At 44.3% G+C, this 22,264-nt stretch overlaps 1 protein-coding gene across 10 annotated transcripts in view; it reads right to left on the bottom strand.

Annotated features, from left to right (window-relative positions):
- The window catches only part of Ttll5 (tubulin tyrosine ligase like 5), a 233,455-nt gene that overhangs the window by 13,395 nt on the left and 197,796 nt on the right, over nt 1-22,264 (bottom strand). For 7 of the 10 annotated variants that reach the window (XM_031356632.1, XM_031356634.1, XM_031356635.1 and 4 more), the window contains 2 exons: nt 21,674-21,756; nt 17,824-17,946 (listed from right to left, as the gene is read on the bottom strand). In XM_031356632.1, coding sequence (XP_031212492.1) covers nt 17,825-17,946; nt 21,674-21,756 — 205 coding nt within the window. In that variant the 3' untranslated portion in view covers nt 17,824. The remainder of the gene's footprint in view (nt 1-17,823; nt 17,947-21,673; nt 21,757-22,264) is intronic. The other 3 variants (XM_031356637.1, XM_031356640.1, XM_031356636.1) reach the window with 1 other exon arrangement.

Here is a 22,264-nt window from a genome sequence, read left to right as displayed (position 1 = left end):
GACAGGACAGTGTGGCTGTAGAGCCTCTGGGAAGGACAGGACAGTGTGGCTGTAGAGCCTCTGGGAAGCAGGATGTAGGCCAGATACCTCTTCTTTTCACTATAGATAAAAACAACAACATATTCTAGTGTGTGTGTGGGTATTTGCCCTTGGAGGATCAAGACTGTTTGAGGTGTCACTCGATAATAAAAAACAAAAGCAGAAAGCAGATTCATTTCCTTCTTACTATCTGGCCTCCACAGCAGCCCTTTGAAAAAGACATGACAGGTGTATCTGGCATAAAACAGATAAATGAAGATATTTCTAAGTCACAGATGGGTTTCTGGAAAGAGAAGTCTCTGTAGCCATGTAGCTCTGAACTCAAAGTCCATAACGGCTGGAACGGGGAGGGGTGTGCTGGGCCAGTGCTGAGCAGTAGCAGTAACCTAGTGCAGACGTGGACTCCGGACAGGCCCCAAGGCCTTCTGCCTGCAAGGCTAATTGATGCCTGACCATTCATCTATAAGGCAAACTGTGGGTTTGGAGGCAGTGATTCACTCACTGTGTAGCTCAGGCTGTTTTTGAATTTCTGAATGCTGGGAACACCACCATGCAGGTTCCAGAATTTTGTATTGGGTTTGTTGTTAGTTTCTTGTTTGTTTGCTTGTTTTGAGACAGGGTCTTGCTATATTGTCCTGGCTGGCCTAGAATTCTCTGTGTGTATAGATCAGGATGGCCTGAACTCAGAACTTCCAGCCTCTGACTCCCACGTACTAGGACTAAAGGCATGAGCCACCATATTCTGCCCAAGAAATGATTCATTTGTTTGTATTATTAATCATTTATTATCTTAATTAATTAGTTAATTTGGGTGTCAGAGGTATGAAGGTCAAAAGTCAGCTCTCTCCTTCTACCATGTGGGTTCCAGAGACTGAAAACAGTCTGCATACTTGGAGACGGGTGCCTTTATGTGTTGGGTCAAGCCACCTCCTCTTTTATCTCCACATTTCAGACAGGGTCTCAAAAGGGTAGAGAGATGGTTCCTTGACTAAGAGCACTTGTGGCTCTGGCAGAGGACCTGGGTTCAATTCCCAGAACCCACATGGCAGCTCATACTACTTCTAGTTGCAGGGGACTGGATTCCTCCTTAGACCTCCCAGGATACCAGACATGAATGTGGGGCATATACATACGTGCAGGCAAAATATTCACGACATGTAAACAAATCTAACAAAATTTTAAACAGGATCTTCTCAGACTGGCTTGGAATTAAGCCACGTAGCCCTGAACTCAAAGTAATCCTCCTGTGTCTGTCTCCTGAGTACTTCTGAAGACTGCTTAGTGGGGAAACAATTGTTCTTTAAAGACTTTTTTTTTCTTTTTCTCTCTTTTTTTTTTTTTTTTTTTGAGGCAGGGTTTCTCTGTATAGCCCTGGCTGTCCTGGAACTCACTCTGTAGACCAGGCTGGCCTCAAACTCAGAAATCCACCTGCCTCTGCCTCCCAAACGCTGGGATTAAATGCATGTGCCACCACTGCCTGACCCCTTAAAAGACTTTTAAAAAATGTATGTGCATGCAAATTTATTCACATATATGCAAGCTCATGTGAGTGCTCGTATGCCTGGAGACCAGAGGTCAGGCGCAGTATCCTCCTCAGTCAGCAGTTTACCTTGGCTTTCCTTTTGTCTTAAAGATTTATCATTTTAAATTATGTTTGTATGTGCACGCACACACACATGGAGGTATCCTTGGAAGGCAGAGATGTAGGATCTCCCTGGAGCTGGAGTTAAATGTGGCTATTAGTGGTGCTAGGAACAGGGCTTGGTCCTCAGGAGGAGCAGTATATGTTGTTACCCATCTCTCCCTCACTCCCTGTTTTCTGAGATGGGGTCTCACTGAACCTGAAGCTGACCTGGCTGGGCTAACTGGCCTCTGAGCTCTAGGAATCTGTCTCTGCAGTGCTGAGATTACAGACCCTCATCACTGTACCTGGCTTTTTCCTTGGTTCTGGAGATTGGAACTCAAGTCCTTATGTTTATATGTCCAGCATTTACTGACTGATCCATTGCTCCAGCCCTTAGGAAACCATTTTATGCTGGGCATAGTGTAGTGGCACACGTCTTTAATACCAGCACTTGGGAAGCAGAGGTTGGTGAATTTATTTGAATTTGAAGCCAGTTAGGGTGAGATCCTGTCTTAAAATAGACAACAACTACTAAATGAAGTTATTTTAAGAGCACAGAGGAGAGAGACTGTGGGTGGTAAGATCAATATGGAAAAACACTAGGTGAAAGAAAATGTGACACATCTAAGTTAGGGCATGAGATATGAGTGAAACCGTACACGACACATGAAAGGGATTTAAGGGACAAAATCTAACAACCGAGAACTAACTGGATGGGTACATGGGAGGGATGGGGTGAAGAGACTCAGTCACTGGATTTGTCTCTGAGGAAGATGACTGGGAAGGGTCTTAGGAGTGTGTAAGAGAATCACAAGTTCAGTTTGGGGTGTGTTATGCTTGAGAAGCCTATGCAATTAACAGGAGAGATGTCCCAATGTGTCTAGGATACGTGGACCTATACAGAAGAGTGGGCTGAGGGCGCTCACTGCCCAGGACATGGCCAGTGAGAGCAAGGCCTCCCATGCTCCGCTTCTATCCCAACCTGTGACGCCATGTGTGTCAGTTGTGGCTGAATGTCTCCATCTGAAACTGTAGTACACGGAGTCAGCTAAAAATGAGGGAGAGGATCCTGGAGAATGAGAAGTCAGCCCAGGAAGAGGAGCTCTGTAAGAAGAGACTAGAAGGAACAGACAAGTGTGTGTGTTTCACATTATCAAACTCAAAACTCAATAGCACTGAAGATCAATGCCTTAAACATGTGTCTACACCATTAATAGTTACCAACAGCAGGGGTCCTTGTCCTCAGTGGTTTATCACTGGTTACACCATGCTCCAGAAAAAAGCCCTCTGAGACTCATGCAAGGACCTCTAACTCAACTTGGAGGTGTTCAGTACGCGCGCACACACACACACACATACACACACACACAGAATTTGTTGACAAGGGGGGATGGGTATGAGGGAGGAAGTACTGTGAATATGACCAAAATACATTATATACATGTATAAAATTATCATAAAAATATTGCTGTTTCTCAAGGCAAGAGGATCTTTGCTTGTTCTTACTTCCCCTCGTAAATTTCCCATGCAGTTCCTCAGCCAGTTGCTCCTTAATTTCTTGTTCTACATATTTTTCAGCAGAAATTTAAATAAGTAACATAAATACTAATTTAGGGTGAGTTTACAACCATTCTTTGTCTTATAAAACTGGTAATATAAGCTTTTCTTATATGTGCTTCTAAATAAGTTAGGGACCTTTTGATTTAGTCATTATATTATTTCCTATGTGTGCCAAATTTGGGGGTAAGCATGTGAATACTGGACACTGACTACACTGGAGCTCTGGGTAGGCATAACTAATTCCCAGAATTAACAGAGCCTCATACCCCTAAACCACATGAGAAAAATAAACTTGATAGGTGGAGAAAGAGTGGAAGTCCCAGATCCCAGAACTTTTGTTGTTGTTTTGTTTTTTTTTTGAGACAGAGTCTGAAGACTATGGCTCTGGGCTGGCATATACATACTGAGTAATCAGGTTGACTTTAAAGTCTGAGATTCATCTACTGGGATTAAAAGCATGGCTACCATAACTGGCACATTCCCATAACAGGCATGTTTCCCTAATTCTACCTATGAACCATGTGTTGGTTTTTAACACTCCTTGCTATGTATGAAACTTATTTTTCTATTCGTTTTTTCTAAGAATGAGATAGGGAAGTCAGAAAGTTAAGCTGCATACAGCAAGCACATCACATGATGACTATAGACTGGAGAAATGTAGCCTCATCTTTCAAAAGGTCAGGATAGTATCTAGCACTGTAGGGTCAAACAGATCCGAGAGCCTGCTTTAAAGTCTCTTGAAGGGTAGGATCTTCAGAGTCTTCCATACGAGTCTTTCAGAACGGGCTCCTGAAGGCAGCATTCCTCAGACCAGCTGGAGGTGGAAGGAAGCCTGTGTATTTTGAATACACTTTGAGAAACACAGTCCCAATTTTACCAGCTAAGAGAGGGTGGGTGACCTGCCCAAGCTCACACAAATGGCAAGCTGAGGTGAGAAGCACCCTTCCCCTTCAAAACCCCGCCTTCTTTTCAGCATACCACTCTCTGGTATGCACCTCACATTCTGTGCTAAACCTGTGGAGAGCAGAGCCACATACAGACCCACAGACATTCTAAGACTCAGAGATTCTCTCTTTTGGTAGCAATGACAAAGATCAATGGGATGATCTCTCTGGGAGCCCTTCAGCTGTCTAGGCTGGGTGGGAGTCCGGGTGGGGTTGGAGGGAGTCAACAGGGAGGGAGGCAGATGAGGGAAGAGCTCCTGGGATGCTTAAAAGAAAAGTGGATTTATGAGAAGCTAATTCCTGGAACAGATGTGAAACTGAATACTTCCCAGCCCATTCCTGCCCTGCTCTGTCAGGCAGGGAATGAAAGCAGGGTTAACCTAGTGTTCAGCACACCAGGCTTTGTGGCTTTCAAGGCTCCCATGACCAGGGCACAGGCCTTTCCCTGCTCCTCCCTCCTTCCTAAAGAACTATGGGAGAGCTGGGACTGCTCAGAGAGGCTGTCTGCCCTTTCCTCCACCTGACAACTTCAGAGTGGGGACACGTGGCAGGCTCCAGACCTCCTTCACCCAGGAACGCAGCTGTGTTTCTACCCTGGGCCATGAGAAAACAGTTGCTTGTAAATGTGATTTAGAATCCCGATAGCTCATCTATGGACAGGGAGAAATCAGAATTAATTTACAAGTGTCCTCTTGGAGAGGCCACAAGCACAGAAGGCATTAGACTAATGGTTAGGGATTCTGTCTTCCTAGACCCAAGGTTTGTGAAAGAGTGACAGATGAGTTAAGGAAAATTAATATCCTGGCCAGGTAATGACACTACCAGTACAGCAGAAACATACAGAGTACACGTGTGTAAGCATTCATGTATGTGTATGTATATTCTCCATCTATCACAGCTGCATGTGCCTCAGAAGCCATGTGTTAGAACAGATACTCATTGGTATGAACCAAGCTGACAGAAGCTCATGGCTTCTTTGATTAACATGGAAAGGCAGAGTTCCCAAAAGACATGGGTAGTAAGGTCAGAATCCCTGGGGGAGTCGCAGCAGGCCTCCACTTTTTCAGACCAGGCATGATTGCAGAGGGTTAGCCAAGAAAATGCCTGGTGTTCCACAAAAGAAAAGTACCAGGAACACCCTGGCCAGCACTAGGTCACTTAAGGTATCTCTAGGGGTCACCCTTCAAAGACCTAAGCACTTGTTCAGCCACATTGTCTCTTTGACCAGGCAGCAGGGATGTGTGGAGGGGTGGCTGGGAGCAGCAGGGGATGGATTATCGAAGCAGGGAAGCAAGTGCAGGCCAGCCAGCCCCATTCTCAGCTGCTCCCTCAGGGATTTGGAGCATGAGGTGAAGCTTAAGGCCCTGAAACTATAGTCAAGGTCCCCTGAGCTCTGTGTGGACTAAAGCCATAGAAGTCCCCTGAAGCCTGTCACCTTTCCAAACAGGGACATGCAAGTGAGGCCAGGACTTGTAACAGCTGCCATGCACCAAATGCTGTAGCTTGCTTGGCAATGGGGAACCACTGTGGCCAACATGGGCCCCAAGTCTTTCCTTGTAACATCTCACATCACACCTAATATAAAATGGACAAATACCACTGGATAAACCAGCATTACGTTTCATGAACAGGACACTAAATAGGTATTTTCAAATCTTTACATTTCTATTGAAAATTGCTTTTTAAATTTATTTTTTAAGGGCTGGAGAGATGACTCAGTGGTTAGCACTGACTGTTCTTCCAGAGGTCATGAGTTCAATTCTCAGCAACCACATGATTGCTGAGATCTGATGCCCTCTTCTGGTATGCAGGCATATAAAAAAAAGATAAGCTTGTAAAAATTAAAGATACATTTTTATGTCTTTTAATTATGTATAAATGTGCTGGTGCCCAAGCTGACCAGAGGCATCAGATTCCCCAGAAGCTGGAGTTACAGACTCTCTGATCAGGTGTTTGAAACTGTCCTCTGGTCCTCTGGAAGAGCAGGACATGCTCTTAACCTCTAAGCCATAGCCCCAGCTCTAAATACGCTTTTGTTATAGTGTGTGTGGGGTGTGGGGTGGAAAGGAGGAAGAAGTAATAATTTTACTGCTGACACCAAAGCCTTTCGTTTTGTTTTAAAAGAATGTAGGTCAGGCTGGCCTGGAATTTACTACGAAGCCCAGGCTGGTCTCAAACTCACAGCAATCAATCCCCTGCCTTATATTCCCAAGTACTGAGATGATAGGTGTGAGTCACACCAGTTTGCTCTTTTCTCATTTTTAAAATGTTAAATTTTGATAGATGACACAGTCTCATCTTTTTTTTTTTCTTTTTGCATTTTGTTTTGTTTTGTTTTGGACAGGCCTCTCTCAGGTTGTCCAAGATGACTTCAAACTCAAGGCAGTGAAGGATGACCTTGTTTTTCTGCTGGAGTTTACAGGTGTATGCTACCATCTCTGGCTATACTTCACATCTGAATAAAATCTATCCACTTAAAAGTATACACTTTGAGTTTTTGTCACACAGAGTTGTGTGACTACTATGCAAAAATGCAATCTTAAGAAGTTCTCATTATTCCAGAAAGTCAGCCCATTCTCCCTCCCCCAACTAGCCCAGGGCAACCACTAGTATTTTTAGTCTCTATGGGATCATCTGTTCTGTATGTTTTATTTGTTTGAGTTAGTGTCTGTGTAGCCCAGGGTATCCTCAAACTCAGAATCCTCTTGCTTTAGCCCTCGAGTGTTAAGATAATGGGCAAGTGTCACCACATTCAGTCTGTACATTTTACATCACTAGAATTGTGACCCATGGCATTTTGTGACTGGCTTTACTCCATGCTTTTAAAGCACGCCCAGACTGTGTGTACATCAGCATTTCATTCTTTTTCATAGCTGTGTGTACTATATTTCATGCTTTATCATCTAGTGGACATCAGGTTGCTTTCACATAATAGTTCTTATGAGTAACGCTACCATACATCCATACACTCAAATATGCCATCACTTATGGGGTGGCTGGGTTAATTGGTAACTGCATATTTAACTCTGGGGGACTGCTAACTCTTTCCAAAGCAGCAACACCACCTTACAGTCTCATTAGCAGTGTGTAAAGATCCCAATTTCTCTCTGTCTTCACCCACACTTGTTATTACCTAGCTCTGATTATAGTCACCCTCCTGGGTGTGAACTGGTTTTGGTCTGCATTCTCCTAATGACACATCTTTTCTAGGTAGTTATTGGCCACTTGCACATGTTCTTTAAAGGGATGTCTTTGAAACCCTTAGTTCACTTCTAAAATTGCCTGTCTTTTTATTGTTGAGTTGTAAGAATTCTGAATATATTCTGGATAAAGTGTCTTGCCATATATACGATGTACAGTTATTTTCTCCTACTCTGCACCTTTCTTTGTGTGTGCTTTGGTGTGGTATATGCTGGCATGCATACAACTTAAGGGGGCCCATGTGTGCACAGAGGCCAGAGGAGAACATGAGATATCGTGCTCTCTCACTCTCTACCTTGTTCCCTTGAGATAGGGTCTCTCACTGAACCTAGAGGTAGAGTGGTGTGCAGCAGCCCCCCTAAATACCCGCCCCCTGCCCCGTGACCTTTCTATCTCTGCCTATTCCCCTCCCCAGTGCTGAATTTGAACTCAGGTCCTCACGCTTGATCAGCAAATGCTCTTACACACTGACTCATCTCCGCAGCCTCCCGCTTGGCTCTGCACCCTTCTTGATGGAGTCTTCTAAAGCACACAAGCTTTTGGATGTTTTGCTCTAACTGCATGGTTTCCTGTGCTCTATGGGGCTGTCTTAAAGAAACAGTTGCTTGGTTAAAGTCAAAAGAACATACTCCTACATTTTCTAGGCATTTTATCTTTAGAACTTGTATTTTGACAATTTGGGGTTAATTTTTATATACAGCATGAGCCAACTTTATTCTTTTGGAGGTGGACAGGCATTACTGTAGGGTGATTTGTTGATGAGAGTACAGATCTGGTAGTCTGGGTCATAGTCAGTGGCATCATGCACCAGTCCATTTCTGGGTATTTAATTCTGTCATACTAATTTATCCTATGTCACACTTATTATTGCATAGCATCTGTATTCATTACTTTAACTCCCACTTAGAATTCCAACACAGTATTCCTGAGTAAATGTCTGCTTTGGGTCATCATTAGTTATCAGGCCCCACTCCTACTTTTTTCTTTGGAGAATCTCAGTAAAGACTTAAACACAAGAAAACTGTCTTCAAATGCAGCAGGGTCTTTAAGAAGCTCTTTCAGTTCTTCCTGCAGCCACACTGAGCAAACCTGAGGGCATTTGTGAACAGACTTTCTAAGGTGACAAAATAATCTCAGAATGCAGGTCTGCAGAGTTCAATAGCCTAACAACTCCTCTGCTGCAGGACATTCGAGAGTGACCTGCATATAACTCAGGATATGATGTGACCTATCACTGTTACAGTGTACCAAGAAAATGGAATTATTTCAATTAGCAAACATCTACATTTGGGCCTTTTCCCCTGTGGCTCATTTCCCCCTTCTAACTCTGCCAGGAAGATATAAGATGGAGACTCTCAAGTATTTCTGGAACCTCCAGGTAACAGGGACCCCAGTGCCAGTGCTGGCCAAGATAAGGGAAAAGAAAGGTCATGAAATGCTGTTCAGCGGCTAGGAGCACAGGCTGCTCATGCAGAGGGTCAGGGTTCAATTCTTAGCACCTACAGAGCACTCACAACCATTTGTAACTCCAGGCCCAGGGGATCCAATGACCTCTTCTGATTCTTGTGGCAAAATACTTATACACATAAATTCTCTTAAAAGGAAGACTGTAGCAAGCTGGCCTGATCCACACGTTTGCACACTGCCAGAATCCTGGCAAGAGCGAGCCTTTTGTGATGATAGCTGGATTGCAGGGAGAGCCAGGGAACCAGAACTGATAAAACTAACCACTTGAGAGGGAGGCCCAGTGCTCAGAGGCAGCCTCTGGACCTGCATCTGAATTTCAGTCTCACCACTGTCTGCATAGCTTGGACAAGCTACCTGACTTCTTCCCACCCCCCCCACCCCCCACATTTTTTTCAGATACCAAAGTGAGGTAGAAAATACCCACTTTTCTGTAGCATTCCCACATAACACACAGTCTGTACTCACTTTGGAAACTTTGGAAACTTTAACAGTTTACAGAGCATACCACTTTCCATGCTGAAAATTTAAATCACAGTCCAGCCTTATAAGCATCCCAAGCCCGTTTTGTGAAACTAAACTGTGTTCACTAAACACTACCTCCCTACCTTCTTCTTCTCTAGTCCAAGGAGGCCACAGTCTATATTTGTTATGCAAAGGCAGCTAGCCTAACTGGTGGGAAGTGGGCGGAGTCACTTCGCCTGTGAGCAGTGAGGAGTCTTTTCACAAGTACAGGCCATCTGGAGTCTTCCCTTGGGAGAAATGTCTATCCAAGTTCTCTGTCCATTTTTAAACTGGGTTGATCTACCCTCAAGATGAATATTGTTATGTTTATCACAGAGGAGAAAACTGAGGCTCAAAGGAGTTAATGGATATACTAAATTGCCAACTGGGAAGCAGAGAGTCAGTCCTTTACTGGCTGGCCTAACTTCAGAATCATGTTATTTCTATCTTGCATTGTGAATTCTTCGAGAATGTGGACACAGTTCCTGACGGTGACAGTAATAATGATAACGATGCCGAATGGGGCTGAATTTAAGTAAAAGTGAGAAAGGTAAAGGCCAAGAGAGTTTTGGTTCTGTCCTGAGTCCACTACAAGCAGAAGTAGAAAGTGCATTGCTCTAAGTTTGCTTGCTGCTACATTTCACTTGATCCTCAGCACTACTCACAGCCCTGACAGGGAACGCCTCCAGCATGTGTGCTATGCAATCTGAGAGACACCTGACAAATGCATACAAAGTTCAAAATTTATTTATTTATCTTTTAAATTTTTTGGTTTTTTTGAGACAGGGTTTCTCTGTGTTGTCCTGGCTGTCCTGGAACTCACTCTGTAGACCAGGATGGCCTCAAAATCAGAAATCTACCTGCCTCTGCCTCCCAAGTGCTGGGATTAAAGGCATGTGCTACCACTGCCCAGCAGAAAGTTCAAAATTTAAAAAAAGTGTGTATGTATGTATATCATGTTCAGAAGAAAATCTCATCTTAGTAAAGTGATAAAACCTTGAAAGGGATCTAAGTGGAGTAGAAGAAAAAAACACAATGAAGGATAATGTATCTCAAATAGACTGAGCCTCACTGTGATTTTGCCTCCCTACAGTAAGATCCTTGGTGTGTGTGGCCTGCAGTCAAGGTCCTCATAGCATAAGAACAGGCAGGTTCATAGCGAGGTCAAGAAAGCAGGTCAGAGGTCATTATCTAGAGCAGCCATCAGAGGTTATTTTATAGGAAATAGTTTTACAGTGCTATAAGAGATGGCACATCTAATTTTGAAGATTGTTTAATAATGAAATGTATTATTTATGAATTTCCATTACATTTTTGTCTTCTGAGATTATCAATTCACTTCAAGACCAAAAAAAAAAGGATTAGTTTCCATAAACTAAGAAAATTTAGTTTATGTATTATTTCAGGTCTCATATTTCAAGGTATTGAAGAACTTTGGGTGATCTCTTGAATCCCTGATACTGGGAGTCAAATTCTACCTTCAGTTTACTTCAGTCTTACTGAAGATACAAAGAAAGAACCAAGCATCGACAAGAGATGACAAAATATAGAGAACTGTTAAACTTAATGATAAACTGTTAGGCCTCAAAGGACTGAAAACTGACAAGAGAAATGCAATTTTACATAGAAGGCTTACTAGAGGAGGCCCTCAGGGTCCCTCAAGATGGGAAGGGTTTGCAAATGTACACAGACATTCAAATATTAGCAAAATAAACCAAGGAAGAAGTGCAGCATCCATCCACCCATTCATGTCCTCAGCAGGCTCTCTCAAACTTCCATTGTGCTGATACTGTGCAGAGATTCAGATTGGACCTGACTCCTACCTTCTAGAGACCTGAAAGGCCATCAAGTCATCCTCGAGGGCCTGAAGGCTGAGTGCGGGAGCAGCAATCAGAGCTTGGCTAGAGCCGAGCCAGAGAGAGAGAGAGAGAGAGAGAGAGAGAGAGAGAGAGAGAGAGAGAGAGAGAGAGAGAGAGAGCATGCACCAAGAGGAGGACATGGCATCCATACAGCAGAACCTATTGAGTAAACATAGAACCGGAGCACAAAGGCTGTAGGATGTGGAGCCAGCACTTGTGCCGCCTGCTTCCCAACCATGTGGTACATCATCTTCATGCAGAGAGGAGAGCCGGCTCTTTGAGCGCCCACATAAGTGAACAACTAGCCCTGAGAGAAGCTATATGTAGGATGGTCTAAAACACATGCAGTCCATACAGTCCTCTTGGCAGTCATTGTCCTACCCATGGGTTATGTGACTGCAAAGGCTCACTACTGGCTCTGTCTGCCATCTTTACTGACATGCACCATAATATTTTTCCTGCATGCACATCATGTTAGAAAGCTGCCAAATGAAGCACATTTCTGGGCTAGCTGGCTAGGAGTAGTATTACGTCATTCAGTGGATTCTGCATAAAGCATGCTAAATAGTTACTTTGGAATAAGATGTTGGAAAAAGCTTGATTTTCACCCTCCTGTAGCTTTTTTTTTTGGAGGAGGGCAGGGTAGAGTAGGGGGTAGTGCTGGGAAAGCACACCCCAGAGCCTCACGCAGGATCAGGGTCTGCTGCTGAGCACCCTTTCCAGGTGATGAGAACTCAAAGTTGTATCATGTTTCCTTTTTGTTCTGGATAACACAGCACTCAGGACTACGTTTTACCTCAACTGTAGTTTATCTGACCTCTCATAAAAAAAAAAAAAAAAAAAAAAGGTGAATTTTCTCATGTCTTGACTTTGGTTTCCCTTCATATTTCATGCTTTTTATTTTATTACTATTTTACATTATATTTTGGGACTTTATGTTAGAGGTGAAGTTTATGTTGTACTTGCTTAGTTATAATCTCATCTGAAAGAAGCTACCAGTTATGTATAAACTGGCATCTCTGACTGTTAACCTCCTGTTACACGAGCATGAGCTGGCATGTGTCTGTTGACACTGGGGAGAGAGTTCTGTGGCCACCAGTGCGCATCTGCTGAGGAACGAAGAGTTCTGGTTGTGTATTTTTTTAAGAGTGGATGCAAAATGGTGCCCAGTGCCAGGTGGGCCAGGAGTCCCTCAGTGCTGATAGCCTGCAAATTGTACTTGGTAATAACATTTGTAGTTTTTAATCAGATAGTATAATATGGAATTTTAAAAAGCTGTTCTTAGCCTTTATCTTGTCCTGTTTGCCTTCTTATTGCTATGTATATGCATACGTATGTGTGCACACATCTACCCTCCCTCATGCCTTCTTATTGCTATGTATGTGTATAATGCATGTGTGCACACATCTACCCTCCCTCATGCAGAGGGTCTGAGAGGTCAGAGGTCTGTGTCTGGAGTCCACAGATACTCAGTCAGAGGAATGGGCTAACAGAGCCCTGCTGCACTGCTCAGGCAGGTGGCCATTTTCATGAGTCTGGCTCCTAAGAAGACTGTCCCTTCTCCATGTTTATATAACTCCATGTAACTTCTCGTCTTGGAGGTACATTGGGGACTTTTCTCCTTTGTCTATATGGTGTGTGTATTCATGTGTGCGAACTACATCTTGTACTCACTTGAAGAAGATTCTCTTTGTTGTGGGCCAATGCATACACCAGGCATGCTGGCTCCCTGAGCTTCTAGAGAGTTCCCTGCTTTTACTCCCCACCTTGCTGTGCAATCACTGTGATTACAGCCATGCACTTTTACTCCTGACTTTATGTAGGCTCTGGGTAGTGGAATCCAGGCTTCACACTGCCACAGAAAGCACTTAACCCACTGAGCCACTTGCCTAGATCTTGGGGTGTCTCTCGTCTTAATGACTAAAAGTTTACCGTGGACAACTCTGACCCTATTCATAAAGAAGAAATGATTATGTGCACACATGCATAGAAGAAAGAAGGATGAGCAGATATAAAACAAAAGACCACAGGAGAATTTTCTAAGAGCAGCAGTTTTGAAAATTTCATATTATGATATCTGGTTAAAAACTATGAATAGTTCATTACCTAATACAACTTTGAGTTCAACTATGAAAACAAACAAACTTATCAAAATTTAAAATGCCTACATTTAGGCTTGTCATCTATCTGAATTTCCATGGCAAATTACAAGTGAATAGGAAATGCGGAGGAGGACAAAAAAAACCTTCTCAAATATTTCAGTACAGAAATTAAAAAAAAAAAAGCAAACCTTGTACTTTAATAACAAGAGACTAATAGATAGAAGAATTACAGTGACTTATCGCCAGCAGCCTCTTCTTCTTTTTTTTTTTTTTTCCGAGACAGGGTTTTCTTTGTGTAGCCTTGGCTGTCCTGGAACTCACTCTGTAGACCAGGCTGGCCTCGAACTCAGAAATCTGCCTGCCTCTGCCTCCCAAGTGCTGGGATTAAAGGCATGCACCACCACCACCCTAGCTGCCTCTTCTTATCACCTGAGGGAAGTTGGCTTTCCTACTCACAGCTCCATTTTGTGATGGGCTCATAGGTTATGTTTTACTGATGTAGCTAAAGGAACCTTTTATCCATTCAAGCTGCTCCTCTCTGGTATCAGCTGGACCAGGTTAAGAGCAGAGAGCCCTTGCTATGCACCTGACTGGAATACCCATACCCAGAAGGTGGGAATACAAGTCTAAGTGATGATTGCTTTAGTCTAACTAGGGATGCTTTTCACCCTGAGGACTGGAGGGAGCCTGAGTCTTTTCTTTATAACCTAATTTGAAAGACTAAAGGGTAAATATCAACACCAGTCATGTCAACAGGGCATCTACTTCATCATCCTGCAAGCCCTGCAGTTAAACGCCTACACTCCCTGGAACCCAGCTCGACTGCAGATCAGGTAAGCACAACTGTAAAGACTCCATGAGCAAAGCTTGCTTTTTCCAAAGACAGGCATGGCTTAACACGCTATTTTCTTTCTGTAGAACTTTTAGGAACAATTATGTCCTAAGGACACAAGGTTGGTAAGGCAGAGGTGTGTGGCTGTAACAAGCATCCCATTAAGACTGGTAGCAAGGTATGTGGGTTCACTGGCTGTGTGACTGGAGGCTGGATTGCTAACAGGGAGTGATCTGCAGAAAGACTCACAGGGGAAGGCCACTTTTTACTGGTTACTTGCCCAGTTCAGGGATACAAAAATGATCTGGACCTCCTTCCATCCAAACCAAATGGAGGTTACACAGGACCACACAAAGTTGCTACAAAATGCAAGGGTAGGTACAAGTTTAGTGATACAGGGTGCCAGGCATTTTTTCCCCAAAAGTAGTGTGTGCTTCAGTATAGCCTGAGACTGAGGCCACGGACTCCCTTGTTTCTATAACAAGGTAGTAATTGTTAACAGTTGAAGAAGCAGCACTCTTCTCTTGGGATCTGGCCAGCACTGAAAGAGACAGTATCAATTTTCAGATGTTATCTTTCTCAGTAGCTTATTTCTTAATCCATTTCAGAAATTGAGTTCCTTGGCTTTCTTTCAAGCAAGCCAATCCCCTTTGGGCGGGCTCTTACATGTACCCTCCCACCTGCCCTAAATTGAAAGCCAGGTGGCCTCTCTAACTTCCAACTAGGGGGTTCAGCTAGACTTTCCTTATGTAGAAAGAGTTACTAACTGCAACACGAGCAGCTCGGGACAGAGATGCATGGAGCTCCACTGGCTGGCAGCCAGGCCAGTTGGTTGGCTAGTAGAGGCTGCATCCTTTTATGTGGCTGTAGCTAGATCAGGCTAGTTAAGTACACTGATTAAGTACTATCATGGAGTAAGGCCTATCATGGAGTGTTAAGACAGCAGCATAGGCATAGAGCTGTGAGACAGGAACCCAAGAAATAATTTTTGTTGATTCCTGCTGCTGCAAATTAGTGAAATTCTTCCCACTGAATATGCATTTGGCCATGGTATGGAGAAATCAGTGTGGCTATAGGAGGAAGAGGGAGCAGTGCAGGAGGAAGAAGCAAGTTATATATGTACAGCTCCTAGAGAGGGGTGTAACAGCATATGACACAACCACTGGTCAGAAAAACCACCACCACCACCACCACCACCACCAATGCTCACCAGTCTGCAGACAGGGGTGAGAGGAAAGTCGAGGCAAACACCTTCACTGGTGTCCTGGGCAAAGAGGAAGCTTACCAAGGACATGGTTTATCTATTCTGAATAATTTCCAGTGGGCTTTGGAACTCTGAGGTACTCACTAGATGATTGGGATCTGGTTTAGAAATAACTGGGCAGGAGAAGCAGTTTGGATTGCTGTGGAAGAATTTGATAAAGAGAATTGTTGTGGACCTGAACCTGGGACTGGTTGGTTTGCATATAAAAGGCATGTTCTGGGACAAACTGAGGTTATATTCGGGACTGAAGGAGGTGATCACTTTCCTAGTCTGTAGGAAATATCAGAACACTGAGAATAAAGAAAATACAGTTAACATAATGTATATGTTTATATTATATTGGTAAAAATAGACTCTAAGAAGACAAGTAACAGCGATGTCTCTGGCTGTTCCTTGGGCAGCCTGGAAGGGGGGGGCATCTTAGATGGGCTTCTGTTCCTGATACCCTTGCATAGATTCCTTGAAGAGGACAGCTGATATTTTCTCAGCATTACATAATGTATTTTGCAAACACAGTGTATCTTCTTTAGCCTATCATGTCTGTCTCCAACCTGCAGAAGTAAGGCATCTGGGACTGTTGCAGCTGGTGATGCTGCTCATCAGTAACTGTGGCTGCAGAGATCTCTGCTCACCACCAGCTCACAAGACTGCTGCTGGAACGGGCCTCCTTATCATGTAAACTACTTCTCTGTTCAAGGAAGGCAGGCCCCTGCCAAGGGCAGTATGAACCAAAGTGATAGTTTCTGCAGACACCAGGCTGGTAGGCTGCTTGGCGATGCCCCCGTAGCTGTACTGTTCACCGGAGGCTGGTTCTGAGACCATGTCTGAGTCTGGGCCCATGTCCATGTACCCTTGGCATGCTGTTTCCCTACCACAGCTATCCCCAGAGGACAGTGAGCTCAAGCTCAGAGGGCCCGTGTTTTTCTAGAATTCCAGGTAAAGAGATGAGATTTCTCAGGGCTGTGTTGCTGACAAATCTACACTGCCAAGGACTGCTCCGGAGAGGACTGCAGGAGATACCAGAAGAGAGGCTCGAGGAAAGTGATACACCATGGCAGGTCCAAGTCTTACAGACCTGGAAACGGAAGGACGCCAGTACTCCTTGGCAGGCCATCAGTTTGGTTTGGAGCGGGCTGTCATATTCACCCTTCTGGATGCCAGTACACTAAGGGACATCTTGACCTTTTTGCTCAGTTCTCTATACTTTACAAGTTGTTTACACAGGACAACATGCTTTGTGTCAGCAGTAAAATGCCATTGGCTGAGTGGCACCAGAATTCTGGGTGTTTTCGGTTTCTCTGGTACATTTTGGTTGATGACCAAGCCATGGATTTGGTGTTCCTGTCTCTCATCTCACTCCTTTCTGGAGAGAGTTTAAATGGGCTGGGGAAAGATATTTGAAGCTTTGATCCGATGTAAATGAACCCTGTGGTGGGTAACTAACTTTCCTTTCTCCTTTGCTCTCCTGGGGTATTTTAATGAAGAATGCTTCTCAAAGAAGTTTATAAATATTCCCCCAGAGGTAAAAAGAATATTAAACTCATAGGAGGTGTGCCATTAATGCTGAGTATGTGGGACTGAGCGAAAAAGAAAGAAATAATTACAGTCTTGAGGTTCCAGAGACATTTCTGGTAAGTTTTGAAGGCTATAGATGGAACGTAACACTCAGAGCAACATTAGTGAAGTGAGGACAGTTTTGCCAGACCAAGTCCAGCAATTCCTTAAGCGCATGGGCTACCACAGGTGGTAGAGGATGGGATCTAACTTGTTTTGCGGCCAATTAACAGCTGTGTGCTGGTTAAAACCTTGTAACAAGTAAAACCTTATAACAATTGTGCTCTCAACGTTGCCAAATTATCAATGTCACCAAAGCCTTTCCAAAATATTTTTGTTCCCTTTCCACCTCAGTAACTCAAAGTCCTACCTCTAATCTATAAGTCTGCCCTGATAATAAATAGCTGGCCTCCTTTGAGACAACTGGATCTTAACAGCACCTCCTTTTCCCACACACCCTGTTATACTTACCTGTGAACCCTGGTTATGGCTTTAATGTTTTTGAATTGCTTCAGAGACCCCATATGTTTAAACAAAAGTCTCTAATAACGGCAGAGAACGTTCTTACTGCCACAGCGCCACCTTCTGGGAGGCCACTACAGTACAGAAGCTAGCTAGGCAAAGCTCAACTTTGACCCAGGTTTGAAGTAGTCCTTCTTTCCTATGTTTTAAAAAGTCCCTACTTGACTGCCTTTTTTCTTTGTTGGTGCTGGGGATCTGACACAGGGCTTGTGTGTGCTAAGCATGTGCTGTACCACTGAGCTAGGCCCAGATCCTGCACTGCACTGCTTTTCTTCATAGCTAAGTCCCTTGCTGTGGGCGGCACAAAGTCAGAAGGTGATAAGGACAAAACCACGCTCTTATTCTTACTATTACCTTAAATTGTCCCTGACTTCACCGACTTTGGTTTTCTCTGTCCTATAACTGTAGCAAGGGCTCCCGACTGTGTGGGTAAGGGTTTGGATCTTGCGAAAATAACTTGGGGAGCTTCCAAAGATCCTGAAAAAATGAAGAAAAAAAAACCCTACTTAACATTGTATTTGATCTTGGCCCAAAGGACAAGAGGTAAACTCCCACACTGGGTTAAGGGGATCATTTTTCTCAGATGCTGTCACCCAGCCTCCTACTAACACCAACTCCACTGTCTCTTTTCTGCTTCCTAGGGGCCAAGCACCTCAAATCTTACCCCCTGGCTCTGCAGAGAAGAATTTTTGGGAAGTTTTAATAATGAGAGTAGAAGGTAAAGCTCCAGGCAAGGGGAAAATGGAAAGGAAAAGAAAAAAAAAAGAAAGCATCGGACACTAGGGTTGCTGTCTCAGGAACATTGTTCATGTTATTCTGAACTTCTTATGCTCAGACTTACCAAAGAGTGCCAGCAACTACATAATGTATGATGAAAATAAATAATCTGATAATGAAAACAGGTCATTCCAGACAAATAAGTCATATGGAAGCTAAAATGACTTCTAGGCCCTGAGGGTGTAAGTCCTGCTGGATTTACTTTATATAAAAGTAAGTTTGTCTCTCTGGTCTCAAGACACAGGGGAGTGGGTGGCCACAGTCACCCTGGGGTGCTTTTGCACTGTCCCCACGAAAAGAGCATGGAGCTACTACACATTCACTAGGGCTAGAGACATAAGCATTTAACAGGACATGACTTCTTTCTTCCTGTAAATGACATCAGTCATTGGTTTTCAAGATAGCAATGCCCCATCTATAACTACAGACCAAGTAGAGCTTAAGAGTAAGGGTGTGGGGCAAGAAGAGGCTGTATTCCAGGATAGTATGCTTTTCAAAAGGTAAGGGCAGAGGACTGAGGATGCAGGGTATGGCTGCAGATTGCTACGGTAATGGTAGCTGACCTCAGCTTGCCTTCTTTGCTGTTTTAGTTCACCATATGCACTTCAGAGCCCAAGAAGGAGCACCGTGGTTATAAAGAAGGCAGCCAATGAGTCTGGCTTCCGGCCAAGGGCCCTCACTCCAGCCTCCTTCTCAGGTTTCCAAACCTGCTGACTCTTTCCCTTCCTTTCACTGCAAACTTGGATATTAAGGCTGGAGGTAGGGAAGTCAAGGAAGATAACAGTTAGGCAGCACTCCTTCCAGGCGCTCTGCAGGAGAGCTGCTAGCTCACCTAACGTGTAGATCAGGAAGAATGCAATTAGCCCACCATCAACAGTGAAGGGCTCAGCTGTTGTACAACTCAAGGAATGGGGTTAGCCACTACCATGTTACCTGCAAAGTCACAGAGCTTAAAGTAGAGTTAGCCAGATAAAAGAGAAGGGTTAAGGGCCAGGAAACAGTCATGAGTTATATTTATGGACCTGTTACTATACAAGACAGGGGCTAAAGGTATTTGGAGGACAGCTGAGGAGAGCAATATGGCATTGTTGCGTTCTCTCTCTGTTGCCCTCCTTCCCTCTCCAACTCCCCTCCTTCTGGGCTTAAGTAGCCCCATCTCCTTCGCACAGAATACCCGTCTGAAACATTAGAACAGCGTTTACATCTAACTGCTGCAAAAATCACAAGCTGCATTGCTGACACACGGCCATGCAGGGCAATTACTTGCTAGCAGCTGCCAATGCCACGTGTGCTGGGAACTCAGTGTCAGCTCTTACTAGTTCCTGCATCTCCTTGGTGTCAAGAATACCAGGAAAGTCACAGACAAAAAAAGTCCAACAACAGGTAGAGCTGGAGGCAGAGGTGCCACAAATGCTGAGTGTCTGCTGGGTGAGCATGACCTAAGGTGGAAGCAGGGAAATGGTTGCTGGAGAAGACAACTGTTTGAGCTGTGGTTTATGCCAATACCAAACACAGTAGGACATTGACAAGATCTTCTAAATATTGTCATCAGGACCATCAAGCTGCTGCAATCATGACCCAGTTGATCCTTCACAGTTCTAATTCCCTCAGCCAGACAGCAGAGTTCAACTCCACATGGTTCAATGAGACATGCATAGGAGGTAGTTGGGGTTCCTAGGCCTTGCACACATCTCTAGCTTAAGGTATGTAGAGAGGAAGGGAGTGCTAAGGGCTGTGACCCAGAGCAACTTCAAACCTGGCCACGATTCTCAGTCACCACCTCTCTCCATCACAGTTTGAGGCACAAGTTTTACTTCCTTAAATATAGCTGCCACGTTCATTCTAAAGAGCTTGGGGTGTTCTCAGTGGGGTGTACCCCTAGCACATGTAAGGCGTGGTTCAACCCCCCTCATGAAACAGCAAACACATGGGTGCTCTAGCATTCACGCAGAGGGTCACAAGTACAGAGCCGTCATACAGCTTCTGAATTCAGGCTCTGATATTGTGAAGGAGAACTCATTTTTATGCTCTTATTAGAATGCTAATATGGCTCAATAAGCTAGGTATAGGAAGGTTCTTCCTTTGTACTGCCTCAGTTAACCCTCAAGTAAAGCAGTGAGACACGTGGAACTGTTCTCATGCTACAGCCACGCTTCTCAGAGGATCTGCTGTCACTGTCAGGGGCACTGCCACTTCTCATCATATCTCTGTACTCTTCCTAAACCCCTCCAGGGCTTCTTGCAGCTGTCAGGATGATGACAGGCTCTCTCCATAGCTCACGCCTACCCCAGACACTTCACTGGCGCTCTCTCTTACTCATACTCTCTCCCCAGCCATACTGACAAATGGGCTTTGAAGAAAAAGCAAATATTCCTGGTACTCCTTCCACCCCAGATGTCTCTGCTCCTGGCAGGCTACCTGTCTTCAAGTCTTGGCTTCAATGTTTCTTTCTCTCGGAAGCAGTCCTACCACTGAAAGCCCCTGGATTCACGCCTCGGGTGTAAAACTACCTTTGAGTTTAGTGGTCATGTGGTCATGACACTTTAGAAGTACTTCACAATCTGATAAAGAAGACAGGGGCTCTCAGTTCTTCCATTTGTACAGTTGACACTGAGGTTACTGCAAGGCACTCAACACACACAGCCTGACACACAGCAATGCCAATGTCATCTGCTTTAACTCCCACACCCCCAGTACAGAATCAACCAAAGACTCTCCTAGAGCCACACCCCATGCCTGTTCCATCTCCTTGAGTCTCTCAGCTCCCCAAGCAGAGTGGATCACTTTGTATGCCCTGTGTTGTGTGGAAGTCAGAGGCCAAGTGATCAGCCCTGCATTGACTCAGCAGTCAGTGTTTGCTGACTTGAGTTAAAGTGACTGTCTTTCAGTTTTCTGATCCATGTGTTTAAAAATTATTAGGCAAAAAAAGTCTCTGGCTTACTGACATATCACTTGCACGTATGCACCTAGAATGAGGCTACAGGCCCTGTCAACTGAACTTTAGCACCAATACAAGACTTACATCAAAGACCAGACAACTCTGAATGCACATACAACAAGGAGGGAGGAGAAAGGTCTCATGAAGCTGTTCTGAGAGTGAGAGACCCACCATTCAGAAATATTACATGGACAGTGAACCCAAATACAGGGAGTGCGTGCGAGTGCGTGCTCAATATTATATCTTTGAGAGTGTTCTGCCAGACAAGGATGTTGCATTTACCCTACCTGTTTAAAAAAAAAAAATGCCAATCCCAGGATGTTGTAATCATTCTAAAGAAAAAATACAATCAAAATATCTATCTACCAATGTTTTCAAGGCCTGGACATTTGTTCTTTGAACTGAAGTTCTTAACAGGGGCAAAGGCAAGAACTGCCAGATGCCACCTTCCTTGCTGCCCCCCCCCAAGAAGATGTGCTGCCCACTGACCTGTGGAGTTGGCAATGGGCATGAAGGCTGCAGGGTTAAGGCTGCTCTGTAGTCCGTTCAGCTGCCCCTCTGCGGAGGACCCTCTGAAACACAAAGGAGCCTGGTGAGACCTGCGGACAGAAGGTGCTGACAGAAAGGCAGGGTCAAGGACAGACCCCCAATGCCCTTCTCTCTTGGCCTTGGCATTTCCTCTCATGGAACACCCTCCCTTGCTTTAACCTGTCTTTGTTACAATGTCATATTCCTACAGATGACTTATTTCCCCAATAGACATCCATCTCCTAGAATATTATGTGTTTTAGAACAGGCATTTTTTCTGTTCCCAACTTCATGGCTCCTATCTTACCACAGAGGCTCACAATGCTGTGAGTACTTATTTAGCTCCTGGTTCTGACTTAGCTAAAGCATGCTTTTTAAATGTCACACTTTGTGTAGAGCAGTGGCTCTTATGGCTCTTCGCTGGGAAGGGAGGAGAGACAGATTTGGTCTCCATCACCCTTCCCTGGCCTTGAACATCTGTAACTGTCCTTCACGGAGCTTCCTAGCAAGGAGAGGCAGGAATGCTACTGAGTATTTATTCTGCAGTCCACA

The sequence above is a fragment of the Mastomys coucha genome, unplaced genomic scaffold (assembly GCF_008632895.1).
Source record: "Mastomys coucha isolate ucsf_1 unplaced genomic scaffold, UCSF_Mcou_1 pScaffold6, whole genome shotgun sequence".
NCBI classification, from domain to species: domain Eukaryota; kingdom Metazoa; phylum Chordata; class Mammalia; order Rodentia; family Muridae; genus Mastomys; species Mastomys coucha.
Note: the sequence above shows the minus strand (reverse complement) of the source record. Positions and strands in the feature narration are given on the sequence as shown.